Source organism: Notolabrus celidotus, chromosome 3, assembly GCF_009762535.1.
Source record: "Notolabrus celidotus isolate fNotCel1 chromosome 3, fNotCel1.pri, whole genome shotgun sequence".
NCBI lineage: Eukaryota > Metazoa > Chordata > Actinopteri > Labriformes > Labridae > Notolabrus > Notolabrus celidotus.
This window is the reverse complement of record NC_048274.1, coordinates 5,210,007-5,230,817: the sequence shown is the minus strand read 5'-3', so window position 1 is coordinate 5,230,817 and position 20,811 is coordinate 5,210,007. Positions and strand designations below refer to the sequence as shown.

At 45.9% G+C, this 20,811-nt stretch overlaps 1 protein-coding gene across 1 annotated transcript in view; it reads left to right on the top strand.

The window, feature by feature from the left end:
* nhsb (Nance-Horan syndrome b (congenital cataracts and dental anomalies)) overlaps window positions 1–19,077 on the top strand; it is a 50,950-nt gene extending 31,873 nt beyond the window's left edge. Inside the window, exons 2-13 of the mRNA XM_034679585.1 lie at window positions 10,329–10,481; window positions 10,566–10,702; window positions 10,935–10,982; window positions 11,193–11,237; window positions 11,355–11,399; window positions 11,616–11,678; window positions 12,295–12,478; window positions 12,643–12,774; window positions 13,258–13,410; window positions 14,318–17,500; window positions 17,616–17,739; window positions 17,875–19,077. Of these exons, the coding sequence (XP_034535476.1) occupies window positions 10,329–10,481; window positions 10,566–10,702; window positions 10,935–10,982; window positions 11,193–11,237; window positions 11,355–11,399; window positions 11,616–11,678; window positions 12,295–12,478; window positions 12,643–12,774; window positions 13,258–13,410; window positions 14,318–17,500; window positions 17,616–17,739; window positions 17,875–18,502 (4,895 nt within the window). The 3' untranslated portion in view covers window positions 18,503–19,077. The remainder of the gene's footprint in view (window positions 1–10,328; window positions 10,482–10,565; window positions 10,703–10,934; window positions 10,983–11,192; window positions 11,238–11,354; window positions 11,400–11,615; window positions 11,679–12,294; window positions 12,479–12,642; window positions 12,775–13,257; window positions 13,411–14,317; window positions 17,501–17,615; window positions 17,740–17,874) is intronic.
* Window positions 19,078–20,811: the final 1,734 nt, after the last annotated feature.

The window sequence follows — 20,811 nt, the reverse complement described above, 5'->3', positions numbered from 1 at the left end:
ACCGGCTCACAAACACATCATTATTTAAAGAGCCGGCCTCGTTGGGTTTAAAGCTCCTCTCACACACTCTGGGTTGACGTTGATTTTGGCGCCCCCTGTGTGGACAAAGTGGTACTTCTTATCTCTTTGCTGTTTTTTTGTCTTGTGTGTGTGTAAGAAGTGTTTTAAGACAACAAATCTGGTCCTGCTTTTTTTGACTGGTGGATGATATCTTAGAGAGCTGCTGCTGCAGTGTGGTGTGGGTCAGACGCAGCAGCAGCTCATCTTCATGTGACGGGGTCTCTGCTCTCTTCAGTCTGATCCACAAACATCTAAAAACTCTGAACTGTACCTTTAACAGAGCATTCATGGGGCCTCTTTATTAACCCCTGAGTTCAGCTGTAAGCAGGTGTGTGTGCGTGTGTGTGTGTAATCTCAGGGACATGTTGGCAATGATGTAAACAGCGCATTAGCTTTTAGATCGACTGTTGATGGTTTTAATGTTTTCTTGGATTATTGATTATTTATTGGTTATTGGACGATCCATTCCCAAGCCTGCCTCACGGACTCCACGTGTCCCTATAACAGCATGGAGATAAAATAACATGTTCAAGGGACAGCCCAGATTTTCTGATGAGTTGGAAATATATAGATTTTATATCACACAGTCGGTCCTCAGGCCTGCTTCCACACACACGGGTCACACTGTCAGGCGTGGACTGCAGTTTATATACACTTTATTGATCAGTGACCCAAACGACCACACTGTAAGAAGAAGAGCTGCAGCCTGTTGCACCAGCTGTGTGTAAGTTCAAACGTGCCCTAGTTTGAACGTAATTTCTCATTTAGGATGAGTTTACACTCTACTAACGTTTTGGGCGTTGCACCAGCTGAGATGGTTCAACGTAAGCCTAAGTTACAACCTTATTCTTACACTTGGCTCCTAGTAGGTGTAAAGTCCTCCGTAGAGTATATCGGCTGCCATGGCACGTTATTTTGAAAGGTGGGATTATTTGGAGGATGAGGAGATACAGAGGGTTCTCATTGCAGCATACAGTATTGTGTTTGGCGTATGGGCTTCAAAACCTCATTACTCCTTGTAGATTATTTAAATACAGACATTTAGGAGTAATGAGATAGGACTAACCCCCCTCGGAGCCCGCAGGTTGATCCCGGGGAGGAGGTGGGTACTAAGTTTGCACACAGCACTGAGCAGGACAGCAGGAGCACTTGCAAAGCAGAGGCAGAGACAGGGAGACTTGCAGCTTAAATAAACCGCCAAATGAAAGGATGCTTGATCAGCTGATAGAGAGGATGATGACGTGTCAGTATGAATGAGCGCTGAACTAGCTTGCAGGCGGTGCTCCATTTGATAATTTTACCACTCGATGTCACTGTTATTATACACACACTGTAGATTAAGGCTTTAGGCTATAGTTATCACCTTACTTTAATTCGTTTCATCGGTTGGTCAGTTTTGAGAAGATTAGGCACAAAGGATAACAATGCATCAAAATTGGTGCTTTCCACTGATTGGCTGCTGGAAGTGTAAACGTCACATCTGCGATGATGTTTTGGTTAGTTTGGACGTTATGGTCTACTAGTTAAGATGAACCTTACGTCTCTGTGGTGAAACCAATCGATGACACAACTTAAGTTACAAACTAACTAGTTTTAACGTTCGGTTTAGTGTGGACTTTATATCCTAACTTAGGACACAACTTATGCACAGCTGGTGAAACAGGCTGATGGACTGAAGCTCTGAGGGGAGAAAGTTCAGTCTCAAATACTGGATCTTCATCAAACCACAAAGAACAGAAGAAACCCTGGAGGCTGACTGATGAGTCCCAAATCCAGAGAAGACACTATTAATTCAGCTAATGACCGTAGCATCAGAGCAAATGTCAGAGCGCGTCTTATTGATTATTGATGATCCGAGAGAGAAGACAGAAATATCAAGAATCAAAGATTCAACCTCGAGACCCAAAGTGACCCTTCCAGTCCCTCAGATACCAGAAACGCTCCACATCATGTGTCTGAGCATAGATTCATGATACGTGTGATGCTAAATGCAGCATGTTTTGCTCTCTGATAGGGCAGCTCTCCTCCCCCAGTTTGTGCGGCTCTGTTATCCTCCTCCCTGACTTCGGCCTCTTTAGGAATGAAGCTGTAATATTGATGAGTTTTGGGGAAATATAGAAACGTGTGAGCGAGGAGGAGAGGCCGTCCAACAACATGAGGTGATGAAACATTCATCTCTGCTGCCTCTCTCTCAGCAGAAATATATCCACAGACTTGGAGTCACTCAGTTTTGTTGAGCCTGTTGTGTTGGATGATCCTGTTTTTATAAAGCTTTAGAGTCTTTGTTTTTAAATCTGTCCATTGATTGTGTTTTTTTTATCCTGTGCATTAATACAACAGTTCACTGATGCTGCGTCTCAGTGCTGCATGTCTGAGATATGGACCTCTGTCTCTCCTCCAGCTCCCCCTCTTTCTGTTGTTAAACTATGAGATATAATCCAACACCTCAGCTGGGTTACTCTGTTTGAGTCTACACATTATTCCACATCTGATTCTGGATTGTAAAATGAATGAAAACGTGGTTCTGTGTGACGTATTGACCGCCTCAGAAAATATTAACCCTTAAACAGAAAGGTTTGATCGTCCCTCTTTCAGCACTGATCCATCCCACAATGATGTGAAATCATCAACATGCAGGATCCTCTGTGTGTCTGCGTAGTGTCGGTGTTTCACCACACGGGAGCAGCACAGCAGCACTTTCACTGGAGTCAGAGCATCCTGAGGCAGGCAGAGAACAATCCAGGAACTCTGAACCGGCTGTTTGTTGATGTTTTCTTCCTGTGACACACACAGACACACACACGCACGGAGGCACGCATGCACACACACACACGCACACACACACACACACACACACACACACACACACACACACACACACGTCAGAGTAGAGAGATGAGGAGGAACAATAGTGCAGGTGTGCAGCTTGGGGAGGGAGGGATGAGGTAGGATGGTTAATTCATGGTGTGAGGACAGAAAGAAACAGAGAAAAACAGAAAGAAAGAGAGAAACAGAGAGGAGTAAAGAGAAACAGAGAGAAACAGAGTGGAATAAAGAGAAACAGAGAGGAATAAAGAGATAATCAAAGAGGAATAAAGAGAGAAACAGAGAGGAATAAAGAGAGAAACAAAGAGAAACAGAGAGGAATAAAGAGAAACAGAGAGAAACAGAGTGGAATAAAGAGAAACAGAGGAATAACGAGAAACAGAGGAATAAAGAGAGAAACAGAGAGGAATGAAGAGAAACAGAGAGGAATAAAGAGAGAGAGAGAGAGAGAGAGAGAGAGAAACAGAGTGGAATAAAGAGAGAGAGAGAGAGAGAGAGAGAGAGAGAGAGAGGAATAAAGAGAGAAACAGAGTGGAATAAAGAGAGAGAGAGAGAGAGAGAGAGAGAGAGAGAGAGAGGAATAAAGAGAGAAACAGAGTGGAATAAAGAGAAACAGAGTGGAATAAAGAGAAACAGAGGAATAAAGAGAAACAGAGGAATAAAGAGAGAAACAGAGGGGAATAAAGAGAAACAGGAATAAAGAGAGAAACAGAGTGGAATAAAGAGAAACAGGAATAAAGAGAGAAACAGAGGGGAATAAAGAGAAACAGGAATAAAGAGAGAAACAGAGGGGAATAAAGAGAAACAGAGAGGAATAAAGAGAGAAACAGAGTGGAATAAAGAGAAACAGAGAGGACTAAAGAGAGAAACAAAGAGGAATAAAGAGAAACAGAGGAATAAAGAGAGAAACAGAGTGGAATAAAGAGAAACAGAGAGGAATAAAGAGAGAGAGAGAGATTTTAAACATATTACCAAACTAAGGGACCTTAAATGAAACGTGTCTGACAGGATGGAGCTGTCAGGCCTCACCTCCTCGGGCAGGGAAGCTGTGAGACCTCCATCCAGGAGTCTCAGGTTCTGAGGTTCACGTGTGGTTCAGGGGTCTGTGATCCGTCCCGATGTTTCATGGATCACTCTTTACCGTGACTGACAAACAACCCGGGACGAGGAGCCCTAAAGAGCTCCCAGCGGTCCTGCTGTAAGGAGCTGAGGCTCCGTATGTTGAACCACCGTGTCGGTGTTGATGTTGACCACCGTGGGGAGGCGTGTGCAGACACGTGGTGGGCTCACATGTGTGAATATTTTCAGTGTCTGAGTCGTTCCCGGCAGCAGCGGGAGACTGAAAGCTCCTCCAGCAGACTAACAGCTCTACTCCAGATTACAGCAGATTACCGGGCAGGGTGCTCGTACACTCTCTCTGTCCCCGCCTGTGTGTGTGTGGGTGTGTGTGTGTGTGTGAGTGGGAGTCATGCTGTTTATTTTGCAAACACAGGAGAAAGTCGTCTCCTCATCATCAGTTTTCTTGATGAGACACAAAATAAACGTTGTGCTTTTCAAACGTCTGAACTTGTGTTCCTGCCTTCAGATTAAAAACTGATTTAAACATTAGAATGATTCTTTAACATGTAAACAATGTCAGACATTCTTTCTCTCTGACACAAACATCTTTAGATCATCTCTCTCTGAAGGACTGAACACGTGATCCATATCCCAGCATGAGGTGGATTAATACATTAATACTTCCCTCCCTCCCTCTCCTCCTCCCTCTCCTCTCCTCTCCTCTCCTCTCCTCTCCTCTCCTCTCCTCTCCTCTCCTCTCCTCTCCTCTCCTCTCCTCTCCTCTCCTCTCCTCTCCTCTCCTCTCCTCTCCTCTCCTCTCCTCTCCTCTCCTCTCCTCTCCTCCCTCTCCTCCCTCTCCTCCCTCCTCCCTCTCCTCCCTCCTCTCCTCTGCTCCCTCTCCTCCCTCTCCTCCCTCCTCTCCTCTGCTCCCTCTCCTCCCTCCACATATCATTGCATCATAAAGAGATTACGGTCAGGGACAGACCATGCAGGCAGGACCCTACCATCTGACACTGACAGACAGGGGGACTCTGAGAGAACAGGGACCGGGACAGGAACAGGGACGATGGATCAGCTTATCTGTATCTCACAACCAGTTCAGAGTGAAAGGTTGACGTTCAGACGCAGAGGTCGTTGGGTCGTCTAAAGAGAGGAGAGGGATGGGACAGTAGGTGGAGGGGTGAGGGTCAGTCTACATGCTGCTGGACTCATACAGGAGTGTTTCAGAGAGGTCTTCAGGGGGGATAAGTCAGGTTATCGAGGGACAGATGACCAGGAGTCTGCAGGAGGAAGGAGGGAAGGAGCAACAGTGAAAGAAGAGAAAGAGGAGGAGGAGCTGAACATGGCTTTGGCCTGCCTGGGTCTCGGCTGTGCCCCCGTGCAGAGGAAAGGTCTGTGGCTTCAGTCTGTTTGTGATGTTTATACTGAGCTTTAATCCCAGAGATGAGACCGTGGTGTGTTGATGCAGAGTCTGCTGCTGTCTCTGTGTTCATGATGAGAAGTCATAGATCACTGAAGGTCTCTTAGTTTAACCCTGACCCGAACCCAGAGACTCTGAAATGATGTGAATGTCTCTTATGTTAAAAGAATGAAACCTAAAGAGTGAGATTATATCTGTGCTGATAATTTTATATTTAATGTCTGTAATCTCAGCCGACGGGTCGCTGTCAGGAGCCCTGTTTCCTTAAACCTTTAACAACAACGAGCAAAACCTGTGACTGTTGAGGAATGCAGGACCAGGTCTTTTCTTCTAATGTTCAGGATCAGAGGCAAAGAGGTCAGCAGTCACACGGTGTCACCAGAATCTTCACAAACCTAAAGTTACTCACTGGAGCTTTAATCGGTCTGTTTCTGCAGGAACGTTGTGAACGTCACAACCTCACGATGAAGGAGAATATTAGAGAACTACAGTCAGTCAAAGATATCGTGAAGGCGTTTCTTTGATTTGGGCTTTAAGTTATTTAAAGTCATTTTTAACAACTGGTTTGTTAGCTCTGCAAATAAACAAACAAATAAATAATAAAATAAACAAGGGATTAAAAATCTAAAATAACTAGTGGATTAATGAATCAGGGAATAATAGTTTAATAATATTATTTCGGTCAGACAGCTTCAGTGAATAGAGAGAATGAAGATCGTCATGAAGGGGTTAAAGATGCTGAAGGGGTTAAAGATGCTGAAGGGGTTAAAGTTGCTGAAGGGGTTAAAGATGCTGAAGGGGTTAATGATGCTGAAGGGGTTAAAGATGCTGAAGGGTTAAAGATGAGCGGTGGATGTTGAGCTTGGTACCCTCACTGTGCTCGTTTGTCTTATATAACATCTGTCTACGACCACAAGACTCTGCAGCTGCTGCCACAGGGAGCCTGACCCAGATACAGGCTCACACATCTCCTCTAAAGCCTCACATTCACTCACATCTGGACCAGAGACAGAGGACGCTGTGACACAAGCATTAAAGACGTGGAGACGTTTGAAATGGTCTTTTAATTCTTTATATGCAGACGTGTTTGACTCTGTAGTGAACTCGTGTCAAAATCAGGGCTGTGATCGCACCGCTCATTATCTCATCCTATCAAAGTCTTTGTCTGTTTTATATTCTCAGAACAACACGCAGACTGGGTTGTTCATAAAGATCCTTGTGTCTGCTGATGCTCCTCCTGCCCGTCCATCAGACCCCTCACTAGCGGTCTCTGTTGTGTCTGATGCTCATCCTTACCGTCCATCAGACCCCTTACTACTGGTCTCTGTTGTGTCTGCTGATGCTCCTCCTGCCCGTCGATCACACCCCTCACTATCAGTCTCTGTTGTGTCTGCTGATGCTCCTCCTGCCCGTCGATCACACCCCTCACTATCAGTCTCTGTTGTGTCTGCTGATGCTCCTCCTGCCTGTCCATCAGACCCCTCACTAACAGTCTCTGTTTGCCCGCTGATGCTCCTCCTGTCCGTCCACCAGACCCCTCACTAACGGTCTCTGTTGTGTCTGCTGATGCTCCTCCTGCCCGTCGATCAGACCCCTCACAAACAGTCTCTGTTGTGTCTGCTGATGCTCCTCCTGCCTGTCCATCAGACCCCTCACTAACAGTCTCTGTTTGCCCGCTGATGCTCCTCCTGCCCGTCCACCAGACACTAACGATCTCTGTTGTGTTTGCTGATGCTCCTCCCGCCCGTCCATCAGACCCCTCACTAACTGTCTTTGTTGTGCCTGCTGATGCTCCTCCTGCCCGTCCATCAGACCACTCACTAACGGTCTCTGTTGGGTTTGCTGATGCTCCTCCTGCCTGTCCATCAGACCCCTCACTAACAGTCTCTGTTGTGTCTGCTGATGCTCCTCCTGGCTGTCCATCAGACCCCTCACAACTGGTCTCTGTTGTGTCTGCTGATGCTCCTCCTGCCCGTCCATCAGACACTAACAGCCCCCTGATGATGGTTTCCTGTGGTTACTGAACTCTTTCACATCTTTATGTTTCTTTAAAGATGGGCACAGGTGTATCAGCCTCGGTTAATATTATAATCAGGACGGAGCGTTTATTCAACGTTCAGCATTTCTAAACTTTGTGTTTATCTGAACTCATTTAAAGAGCTCAGATCTGTGAAGACGTTCTCCTCTCTGTAAACCTCTGCAGTACTTTACTTCGGTGTGGACCGGCTCCTGCCTTCCTTTTTACTGAACCTCCTCTCTTGGTGCTGTTAGCATGCAAGTCCTTATGATGACAGTGCAAGCTGCTGACTCTGCACCTGCAGATTTCAGGAGGAGGGGAAACAGAGATGCAGGAAGTAAGAAGGAGAGGGATGGTAAAAGACGGGGAGAGAGAGTGAGAGTGCGTTAGATGAGTGTGTGAGAGTGCTCAGCTAGGTTTGAGATTTCCCATGGATGTTAAAGATGGGCAACACCCAGCACAGGATTCATAAGAATGGAGTGCAGATAAAGAAGAAGAGGTGCAGAGCAGCAGGAGCGAGACAGGAGTGCAGCGATGCAGGTAGGGCAGAGAAGGAGACGCTGCAGATTATTTCTGCTGTAACTATCCTTTACATGTGAAAATGACATCTTTCTGAAGACTGAGATAAAGATAAACTTTGATTCCAGCTCTGCATTGTTCATGTTTTGTTGAGTCTTTTTAGAGTCATGTGACTTCCTGCCAGAGGGAAGGTCGGCGAGGTGCTGAGCAGAACGGTCAACACTGAAAGACCCATGTGGAAACTTGTATATCATTTAGGTTTGTTTATGTTTGATGTAATTTTTTGGATCGCTCGGTGCAGAACTGACACAGAGTTTGTTTCATAAAGAGGTTTATCAGCCCGTTAAGAGGAAGAAGGTTTTTAAAGCAGAAGGAAAAGAGATTAATCATGATGCCTCTTTCTCAGAGAACGACAGGATGATGACGGAATTAAACAGCAGGGACTCTTCAGCTGAGTCAGCAGTCTCAGCACTACAGTTTGATGATAATGATGAGAGCTTTATAGATGACAGCAAGAGAGCAGGAAACAAGCATCAAAGAGGAAGAGATGATGAAGAGGAGGATCAGGGGAACAAGTGGGCCGGTAGGCAGAAAAGCCATCGTTACAAATCCACTAATTTAACTGTGTCACAACAACTAGGTCAGCACGTTGGAGTCAGTGTTTTCAAAGTAACACCTTTGTTCCTCCAGGTTTCAGCTCTCTGTTTCCCTTCACAGCCAGGAACAAGAAAACAGGTTTCTAACTCCAGCTTCTCAGAGAACGTCTTTACATCCTGTCTGTCCGAGAAGGTCTTTACATCCTGTCTGTTCAGCTTTGAGGGATAAAAAGTGAATTTCATCAGAATCAAACTTACATTTATCATATTCCTCCTTTACATACATGTGAGCCGGTGTCTTTTGTTATCTTAATCATTACTTCAACGTTGTTAGAATCAAGATGTGAAATGCAAAGCAAGGAGACATCTGTGCGACGGTGTTCAGAAGCTGTAAGTTGGAATCAGCCGGCCAGCTGCTCGTCCTTTAAACGAGTGCTGCTGATGTGAGCGGCTGGTTTAATAGCAGGTGAATACACGTCTTGATTAGTGATGAAAGGTTGCCTGGTTACTGATGTACAGTGGTGCTTTCAAGGACACAATTACAATTTGAATTCTGAGTTGAAAGAGGGGACATGGGGTCCATAATGAAGCCCTGAGAGAAGAGAGATGGATCTATCTCTCCCTGTCTGGTGACACGTTTGTTGTGTTTTCAAAAACATGAACATTAGGAAGAGGAGATTCATATCCTGTTGCAGAGCTATAGAGGTGACGTGTGTTCAGCTGCAACCTGCTGTTTAGTCCGGCTCATCTCAGGTTTTAGGAAATGTCTAACTGCAGATTTATCAACTTAGTTAGGGTCTGGTTGTGGTACCGTGGAAAGCCTGGGCCTGTGGCACAGTGTTGTGGCACTGTGTAAAGCATGGGTCTTGTTGTGGTACAGTGTAAAGCCTGGGTCTGGTTATGGTACAGTGTAAACCCTGGGTCTTGTTGTGGTATGGTGTAAAGCCTGGGCATGGTTGTGGTACAGTGTAAAGCCTGGGTCTGGTTATGGTACAGTGTAAAGCCTGGGTCTAGTTGTGGTACAGTGTAAAGCCTGGGTCTGGTTATGGTACAGTGTAAACCCTGAGTATTGTTGTGGTACAGTATAAAGCCTGGCTCTGGTTGTGGTATGGTGTAAAGCCTGGGCCTGGTTGTGGTACAGTGCAAAGCCTGGGTCTGGTTGTGGTACAGTGTAAAGCCTGGGTCTAGTTGTGGTACAGTATAAAACCTGGGTCTGGTTGTGGTACAGTGTAAATCCTGGGTCTGGTTGTGGTACAGTATAAAGCCTGGGTCTGGTTGTGGGGCAGTGTAAAGCCTGGGTCTGGTTGTGGTACAGTATAAAGCCTTGGTCTGGTTGTGGTGCGGTGTAAAGCCTGGGTCTGGTTGTGGTACAGTATAAAGCCTTGGTCTGGTTGTAGTGTGGTGTAAAGCCTGGGTCTGGTTGTGGTACAGTGTAAAGCCTGGGTCTGGTTCTTTTTAGTAATGTTTGATGTTCGTTGGATCAGGATTCAGTGCCTAAGCTTTCTCGTAGCTGTGATTTTATATAAAACTTGAATGCTCTTAGTTTTTTGGTCATGTTTTATTTCGTTCTTTAAACTTTATGCTACACGGCGACAGCCGTGATTGGTTTACGGGGCAGAGGAATAAGAGGGGAGGTAGTTGAGGTCGCTGACTTTCTCTGTGGATGTTTGTCACAGATTTATAAAAGCATGCTTTGTCTTATGAAGCAAGCTCGTTGGTCAGTGGGCTTCGATCTGTGAAGGATTCATCGTGTTCCTTTGATTTAATGAAATGTTGGTGAAGTTTGTGACTACATACATGTGCTAACATTGTGTCTCCTGTCTCCTTTTAGCGGTGTCAAACCTGGACATCGAGAGCAAGCTGTCCCTTCACTATCAGGCTCCGTGGCACCAGCAACACAACATCTTTCACCCCTGTACCCGACCGCCATGTCTGGAGGAGCTGCACCGAAGCGCTCAGCTCAGCCTCAGAGCCCTGAACCGAGGTGAGAGAGGCCGGTCCTGTCTGTATCACTCCATCTACGAGTGGTTGGATCTGTGACTCTCATGAGTTTACTTTGTCTTCACAGACGAACACCAGAGCCAACGCTCCACGAGCCGCGAGAGAAACAGGGTCACCATCTCCATCTCAGTGGCGCCACCTATGCCCACATTTCCCTCACCACACTCCATACGCCGGCAACAGAGGAGTCGCCTGGCTCGAGCGGTAAGAACAGTTTACTGTGACTGTAAATGATAACCAACCAATCAGGGGACAGATCCTAAGTTAGCCTGTAGAGAGTTTCCTGGTGTCTTAGCTTCAGGGAGAGGACTCAGAGGGATCAGACGTTCACGCAGCAGAAACACTTCTTCGTGTTTTTGCTCATTGAAACTTTTTCTTCTGGTGAAATGTTGAAAATCTAACTGACACAACTTGTTATTCTGATGTCACCATGCAGCAAGAGAGAGCAGAGAGGGAGCGAGAGTTAGAATATCAGCCCAGGAAGGTAAACAGTGTCCGTGTGTCCAACATGTCGATGCTTGCTGTAGATCTGTGTTTTATCCACCTGTGTGTGCACTAAGTCACGACTCTGGGATCTCATGTAACTCAAGCCCTACATGAGACTCCAGTATGAACACTTCCTGTCTGTTCTGTGTAATTCCTGCTCTTTGGGATCAGAGTCTGTTTATTAACCTGATTTCTGTTTCTCTTAAAGGAGAGGACGGTGAAAGAAACGGAGATCCAGACGATCCAGAGAAAAGTAAGAACCTGATCTGACACACAGTCAGATAAACTGCCCACACCTCACCTCCACTTCCTCCTCTTCTGTTTGCACTCTCTCAGAAGTTTGTTGTCTCTGTTTTTCTTGCTGCTACAGGAGAGAGCAGGGAGAGACGCAGATAATCAGACGATCCAAAGAAAGGTAAAGAGAGGTGTTTGGATCAGGCTTCCTGTCCTGTGATTACAGAACAGGGTTTCGTGGTTTAACGTTCATGGACTATTTCAGTCTCATGGAGGAAACCAGGAAACACAATCTGTCTCATTCTTTTCTGTCTTTCTTTGAACCTTTATTTAAAGTTGTTTGTATTTTTGTGATTTGCCTTGTCATCTTTTCTTTTTTCATATCTTGTGTTCTTAGTTTGAGTGCTTTTACTCACTTCACCCTGTTGAGGGTTGCATCTTCATTCCCTGGAATAGAAAGGTATCGAGCATCTGTTGTTTGAATCTCTGATTACCTGTAGACCATCCTTCACTTTATTCTTTATTTACCTGAAACCTTCACTCTGGATTTACTGAACACCTGATGTTTAAAGCTGCTGTTGGTAGGAATGGTGTAAAAAACTGTACTTTTTTTCCTGCTGGGTTTGGAGAAAAGGTCATAATACCAATCGGTACTCATCTGTTAGTGAAGTAATTTGAGATTATGGTGAAATCTCTGTGTTTTCCAATGCCTCTGTATCAAGCAATGTTATTATTCCCCTCCTTCCCATTATCACAGACCAATCAGAGCTACTCCCCAACCCTCTGTCCTGATTGGTCGAGTGGCGGCCCCACTAGGTCGCCCTGATTGGCTGGGAAGCCACTACTTCCTCATAGAAAGCGCGACAGCAGAGAGGGGAGGGGTAGTATCAACATTCGAAATCTCTCTCAGAACTGATTTTTATATCACGACTACCAACAGCAGCTTTAAGGTGTAGTAGCAGGTGACGCTACACATGAAACTAATGTTTGTAGTCTGCAGTACAAACTGCTTAATGTGTGATGTGCATTAAAAGTGTACCGAAGCTAACAGGTAGAAATGTGTCCGTTGTCTTTAGGCTACCTCTGCAGACGAAGGTGAAGGTGGTGAGCTCCTGGGAGGCCACAGAGCCAAGGCCTCAGGTCCGAATGCCCCCTCGACCCAGGATAAACAGACCAACTGGTCCAAGGAACACCACCCACCATCAGATCAGAACGACTCTCACGCCATCTCCTCGTGCATTATCCCCATTAACGTCACAGGTGAGACGAAGGAGACCAATATTAAGAAAAGGCACTACAGGATCCCAGCAGAACACTTTTATCATGAAGCAACACTGCTAACTAAAAAACCAGACCACCTGCGTGTATTTGGCAGCACACAGGTACGCTCTCTGAGGCTCACTGCTGCTCTGTTCTTCTTACAGGAGTTGGGTTTGACAGGGAAGCGAGTGCTCGTTGCTCGCTGGTCCATTCCCAGTCGGTTCTTCAGAGGAGGAGGAAGCTGAGGAGGAGGAAGACTATCACAGGAATACCCAAAAGAGTACAACAAGACATTGGTATGTTTACAAGCTCAACTTGGAAACTTATGGGGTGTTTTGTGTGGGTCTTAGTGTTGTAGGTTGCTGTTGGTTTCATTGATATTTAACCCATTCAGTGGCTGAGGTCTGGGGATGATGAGTGAAGTCATGAATCCACCAGAGTAAGCTAAATGAGCATCAACAATCACATGCAATCAAAAAAAACAAGCCGGCCTGTTTGAGCTTCTCCTGTGCTTCATTATGCTATAAAACATTTAATAACACTTTGTTTCATCCACTTGATTTCAGCAGATTCCTTAATGTTGATTTGTAAAAACTCTCAGTAGTAACGGAGGGCCTGATTCTCTTTGAACTAAAGGCCAAAACTTCAACATGATCTTTGTTGTTTTGTGGATCACCTTCCAATGTGGAGGCCATGTTTGGTTCTCTTATATCCTCTTAAGTAAAAGGTTTGTCCTTGATATTTTGGACACTCAACATGCTTTGTCTCTTCGCATTCAGACTCAGATGAATCACCCGTAGCAAGGGAGCGCACAGTGATCGTCCATGCCAACCCGCACCAACTCTCTCTCTGTCAGGAAGACCTCTCTATCAGTGGTCGCCTCCATCACACTCGTGACTCTGGCTGCCAGACAGATGATTTCCTTATAGCATGTACGTTTCTGAGAATGCACAAGTATATATTCTTCTTTACTGCAGTTCCTTTTAGTCTATCAGGCTCACATATTTGTGCTACTGACTAGGACGAGGAGTTCTCTTCTGTCAGTCCTGATTTAAATACAAAATGTTCTACTTTAAGGCTATATTGGGACTTTTTCTAAGATAATGTTTAGATATGTTGCTCCTCAGATAGCTGCCATTGCTAAGTTTGAAGAGGAGAAGGGACTCCCTAAAAACACGGTATATCACCTTAAATCCTGTCACAGGGTCCTGATGGACATCAGTCTGCCCGGGGTCGTCTTTTATTTAATCTTTTCTATGAAGACATAGAGACGATTTATTTTTCTCCTGGAGCTTCCAGAAATATTTTAAATTACTCTCACCAAACTATTAATTCATTGTTGATCATCAAATGTTGGAAGAAATAATATCCAAAAACAAAACTTTAGTCAAATGTGGGACATTTCCATTTAAAGGTGGCGGGCCTACAGATGCTTTCTCTTAAACTAACTCAGTGGTTTGTTGTTGTTTTCTTCATTTGGGAAACTTTTGGTTCAGACAGAAGAGGCTTGCTTTCTTTGGGTTTCATACTGGACTCCGTTTTCAAGAAGAGTTCACCTGCTGGCTCAGATGAGCACAGAGCTCAGTAAAAGATGTCGGCATCATCCTTACGCTCAAGTGAAAAACCGTGTTTTTAGGAACTCTCAACAGGATAACCATCTGAAGGCAGCCATTAAATTATCAAACCAGTATGCTTTCATCTGCAAACTAGATCCATTCAAACTTAAATTCAGATTATTTATTCAGGGTAACTTGCTATAGTCCAATTGGTCAACATTAATGCAAAGTAAGAAATATGTCCCTCTGTTCCCTTCCCTCTCCTGTCTTTGTTCCTCTTCAGGTACAGCTGCTCCCTCCAGAAGACGCATCAGAGCACAGCGAGGCCATCAGGGAATCCCTGCTTCTCTGTCCCACTCGACCGGGAACATTTCCTCTCTGGGCGAGCAGTCAGACTCCACGTACACCAGCGCTACAGCTCACGGTGTGAGACTGCGCTCTCGTAGCTTACCACGGGAAGGTGGACGCCTGATGGACAGCGACGAGGACGACGATGACAATTATGATGATGATGACGAAGATGAGGAGCTTTCACCTTATGAGGCAGAGGACTTTATTCCACCTGGCCCAAGTCCAAGAATGAAGATGATGATGATGATGAAGGATGAGGAAGAGAGCACGGATGACCAGGCAGCTCCTGAACCACTGCAACTTGGAAGTCTGAAACGGTTGCAGCGGTCGGGAGAAAGGGACAGAGGAAACGGAGGAGGAGGGAGTCCAGAGCATAGCTGGATGGAGAGGGGTCGTTCTCGCTTGCCACGCAAGGCTGACATGGGCAGCTGTGAGATTTCATCAAGTTCAGATACTTTCAGCAGCCCGATTCACTCTGTGTCTACAACAGGGGTCCTCGGCAGCCATGTGGACCATAAAGAGGACCACCAGTCGTCGAGTGGAAACTGGAGTGGCTCTAGCTCGACCTGCCCTTCTCAGACATCTGAAACCATACCCCCACCCTCTTCTCCACCTCTGACAGGCTCATCCCACTGCGACTCAGAGCTGTCACTCAACACTGTGCCCAATGCCATTGATGAAGGATTCTCCCTGGATCCATCTTACCACTCTGACCTCAGACCACAGGGACAGGGACACAGGTCAAGCTCATTCACATCCTCAGCCACAGATCAGCTGGATGATGCAGGGGTCAGTACTGCCAGTGAGGGGGAATGGACATACCCCCAAGACCAAGACCAGACTGATCCTGACCATGACCTTGACCAGACTCAAAGCATTGGCCAGAGCCATGGGTTATCCCAGGATTACAGCTCCAAACAAGGTCTTGAAGACCACATCTGTTACAACGACAAGACGAGCAACACTGAAAAGGACTCTGGCTGTCATTACCCATCGGATTCAGAGGGTTTCTATTCCTCCTCTTTGCATTTTGGGGAGTATAATCCGAGTTACAGAGGATACATGTATAACTATGCAGACCCAGGGCCTGACTGTGGCCAAACCAACACTGTGGCAGCACCACTATCCCACGGAGTCTACCCCCCACCCTCAGCTGATTTCAGAGCAGGCACTATGACCCTGGGGAGGACATGTCGTCCACTAAGAAAACCCAAAGTAAAACCTCCACCACCAAAACGGACAACATCGCTAAAGGAGACTGGCAGTAGTGTTGATGTTGGAACAGACACACAGACGGATCAGGATCAACCAAAGACGGTTAGTGAACAAGAACTTACATTGTCTTCCACAGATATGAAGCTGGAGCTTGAACTAGAGGTTGGAGGTGCTCCAGAACCATTGCAGACATCTTGTTTAGTGGCAGAGCCTTTGGGAACCTGGGGAATGGGGCTTGGTGAATCCGTGGACATTGTGGAGCCCATGTCCTTCAGCTCTGCAGATACCCACTCGTTTAAGGATGAAGGTGCTGTGCAATCTGACTATGCAGACCTGTGGCTTCACAACACTGAGCTCAAGTCCAACAATGGTGAGTACACATCCATGTCCAACTCAAGCACAGCCACAGGCACTACAGTCATGGAGTGTATAAAGTCACCAGACAGCTCTTCCTCCTCCACAGAAACTCAAACCCTGGCCCCTGCTCAGGCAGAAACTAGGGCAACTAGTCCACCACTACCACCTGGAGACTTCAAACTTGGCTCACCTGAAAAGTTAGCTGGCCTGGCCTCACCTTCGAGTGGCTACTCCAGCCAATCAGAGACTCCAACATCAACCTTGCCCTCATCTTCGGCTGCGTTCTTCCCAGGACCTCTGTCTCCCTCAGCTGGCAAGAGGAAGCCCAAAGTGCCCGAGAGGAAGTCTTCTCTCTCTTCCCTGCAGCACTTCCCCAGAGACGGGACTTCCATTTCCTCTGGATATAAGAGAGATCCAGACTTCCCACCTCCACCATCTCAACTTGATCTCAATGTTCTTCATGGCGGTTATGTCAGACACACACTATCCCACCGGACACACCACATGCACACGCTCCACCACAGCAAACACAGGGTAGGAAATGTTTTAGTCCCTGCAACAAAGTTACTGGCCCCTGAGGGATCAAATAACAACCCATTGCTAAGTTCAAACTCTGCTCTAACAATTCCCAGCGCCAACCTTTTGGCAATTACTCCCTCTGCTCTCCGGTCAGTGCAGCTCCATTCTGTTAGCCAATCAACAGACAGTGTGACCGCTGCAGACCAGGACACAGCAAGTGGAGCAGAGACTGTTACGAGACCTAAATGTCCTCCTAGTGGTTCCACTCTTGCTCCACCACCCGTTAACCCCAGGCCTCTCCCTCCCCGCAGACCACCCCCCAGACCCCCAATCCATGACCATATCTCTTCTCCTGAACACTCAACACATCCTCTCCCTGGCCGGCATCCTGATGGGCCTCCATCCTATGAAAGCCTGCTGTTCAGACAGGACCGCTATGGACCAGGAACCTTCTGGTCTATGACAGCCTTCAGAGCTCGGATGGACCCAGCGGCTGATCTCTCAGAGGACAGCTCACCCCTACATCGTCCTGTTCCCCGAGCTCCTCACCCTTCTCCTGTCGATCTACACACACACATTCACTCACACACTGAGTTCAGAGGGCTCACCCACTCAGCTCATTCACACCCTGAGTTCAGGGTTTTGGGGGAACGCTCGTTCTCCCAAGATGATGATGACGATGAAGACGAGGAGGAGGAAGAGGAAGAGCAGGTGAAAGAGCCACCAAGGCCTGCATGTCCCAGAGGGGGCATGCGTTCTGACCACCATCCTCCTCCAGCGTATGAGTTTGCTGGGGGATCCCACTTAGACTCAGGGCCCTGGGCTAGTCCAGTCAAAGTGCCTGGTAACACATTTGAGACATCGCATCCTTACTTAATCAGCGATGCAAGGAAAGGAGGACACGAAGAGCAGGAAGAAGAGGAGGAAGTGACATCAGGTGCTACCAGAAGTGCCCATCAGCAGCAGCTACAGGAGGGCAAAGATGACTCGACCACTCCTGATACTGAGGATTACTTCAGCAAAGGTAAGCTCACAAACAAACCCAACAAGCAGAGGTAGTGAAAACAGTGACTTCACCACCTGTACACTCAGTGATCAGACAACCAGATGACATAAGACAGGGATGTTTTATGTTTCAGATTCCACGCCGAGTGATAACTCGCTCTCCCCCATGATGGATGACACCAGAGTGGACGAAGATATTATGATGACATCGCCCACAAAGACCCGTACAACTGAGGACCTGTTTGCAATGATCCACAGGTGCTTTCATTTTTCATTGAACTGCATGCACGGTTTATATTTTTGTCAGAGTTTGTGATCCAGCAAATTCAAAGTCAGTGTTTACTGAGTTTTTAATTTTCACCGTCTGAATCCTAATTTATTTTCTTTACTCAGATCCAAAAGAAAGGTCCTGGGCCGGAAAGATTCAGGAGACTTAAATGCTAAGTCTCGTCTCTGCCCGACAGCACCGGTGCCCCCTGTCGCCACTGTCATTATCCCGCCAGCCCCTCCTCTCAACATCACAGCCCCCGTGGCCACAGCGGCTGGGTCACAACGAGCCCCCGTGCCAATCTACCGCAGCGCCAAGAAATCTAGCACGTCCAACGAGGAGTTTAAACTCCTCTTACTCAAGAAGGGTAGCAGGTCTGATTCCAGTTACCGCATGTCAGCGACAGAAATTCTTAAGAGCCCGATCACCCCTAAAACCCCTGGGGAGTGTGTTCAGGAAGGACCCTTTAGACAGGCCGAGGAACCGTCCTGTACCCTACCAGAACCCCTACTCCCTGGCTTTGATCAAATCCAGATACCAGGCCTTTTTCCCAGGGCGAATTCTGAGAGTTTCACCCCGAAAACCCTTCCCATGTCAGCTGCGTCTCGACAGGGACGTTCTCGGATCCCACCTGTAGCCAACAGCAGCCGCTACAGTACACGCAGCCGCCTCTACACAGCCCCAATGCAAGCCATTTCTGAAGGGGAGACAGAGAACTCAGACGGGAGCCCCCATGACGACAGATCCTCTTAAAGCCACCTGAAGAGAGATGTCCTCTCTTCTAGCTGTGTCCTACATTTGAGACAGTCCCTTCTGCTCTTATTTTTAATATTGGATAGATGTGTCATTGAGGCCAATACAGTAACTGTTCTGACACACAAAACCTGACCGTGGCTGAAATGGACCCCGGTCTCGGATCAACAATTCAATCTAAGGGTGTCAGAGAGTGTTGGGAGAAGCTGAACCATAAAGCGATGATCATGAAAACTTTTAAGGATATATCTAAATACTTCATCAAAAACACTTCATAGTAAAAGGAAAATACTAAAGTACTAAGACCTATTTTGATTGAACTGTCTTTTCTAAAAAACATTTAAAAACAGTCCCAAATATTTGTTAAATTACGATGAGAAATTTTGTGGGGTACATTCAGTGTGCTTGTGCATGAACAAGCTCATCCACTGATATTTCTACTTCTTGTGTTTTGAATGGTGTGGATGTGTTTGTGTCCAAGAGGAACTGCTTTCTTATTAAAATACAAAAAAAATCTGATGAAATTTAATACTCTTTTAACTTTGGTGCCCAAAGCATTGGCCAAACTTCCTGAGTCCATCCGAATATTTCTGCCAACAGCAAGGGTTGTTTCATGGTGGAAGTTACTAACAACAAAGCACCAACTTATCTCTTTCCATCTGCAGACCTGGCATAGTCTGAACAACTCACAGAGCCAATGATATATTTCTTCACATTTAATATATCCAAAAAGAAAACATGATGCATGTATTTTTGTAAAACTACGCCTCAGAACATGATGATAATGTTTCACCATGTTGCATGACCCAATATGGAAACATCCCCTGGATCCTGGTTTCTGTCAACATGTTTGTGGTTATTTTGTATTTTAGGAATATTTAATCTTTCACTGTGAAAGGTTTAGCCACATTTTTACCACATTGCCAGTGATCAGAATTAATTTGATATTTTATTTGAGTGTCTTTAAGAAGGAGCAAGGGCTTGCGCCTGGATTGGGCCCGTTTGTCAAAGATACCGGCTAGTTTTGGACAATCGCACAGTGGCCTTTCTCTATTAGAGGTGGTTGTTAAGCAGGACGTTGATTAGTCCCTGCACCGATGCGTGGACCCGATCCATGTTTCATCAGAATTCAATCACATACTGAAACCCAACCTCAAAATCTAGTATACTAAGACTGATCCAAGCTTTTCCAGCTGCTGGTCAGTCTTGCTGTGCTGTCGTTGAAAAGGTGCATTTCAGAGCAGTTTTAAAGATACCATTGAGTGCAGACGGTGAAAATGCTTTAGAGGGTCCTCAATCGGTTTGACTAGAGGTTCGTCTGGAAAGATTTCCAAGAGCCGACCTCGTTTTTGCACTTGATGATGATTTTTCAAGAATTTTTCTTGAAAGAAAATATATCTTATAATGAAATTGCATATGTATATTTGTACTGAATATAAAAAGTCATATCTATATAGAACAACAAGCAGAAATTTTATAGGGAATAAACCTGAGTGTAGCAAAGAAGAACAGGTCTCACTGGCAACATTACACATGACTCTTAACCATGTACACTGTTCTCCTCTCCTCGTTGCCTCTCCTTCATTTGCACTGACCCAGTAGCATCAGACAGGTGAGCGCTCAACCAGGTGGCTGCTGTATGCCTACGTCTTACTCTAAACTTAGTGCGGCAAAGAACGACAAACAGAGGACAGGAAGGAGTCAGCCCTGCATCCAATGCACTGCTGCAGCCTTTTCTGTGTTTAACTAAAAGCCTTCTCATCCTTCCCAAAAAAGTGGCACGCACCTGGAGTATCCAGAGAGAGGCGTCATCAGCCGACTGTTTGAACTCTCACCTGCCGACCAGAGCAAACACAACACGAATACTTCTCACATACGGAGACCATACTTCAGTAGAAACCATTCACTGTATTCTGTGAATACCTCAGCAAGCATATTACTGTTTTATTGTAAATGCTATAGATAGATAGATAGATAGATAGATAGATAGATAGATAGATAGATAGATAGATAGATAGATAGATAGATAGATAGATAGATAGATAGATAGATAGATAGATAGATAGATAACAAAACCACGACTTTTTAATACTCAGCGAATCAGAATTGCAGAACTGACACTGTGTGAGAAGGAGAGAGTAAAAAGCTGTGAAATGATTAATTTAACATTACCCATGTTGCTGAAGCGCACTTGTTCCTGTTCATTGTTTTCTTTGTTGTGTTTTATCGCATGCAATAAGTAAAGAAAAAAGGAAGAAGGAAAGAACACCACCACATCATTATTTTTATCTGAGGGATGTCTCCATAAC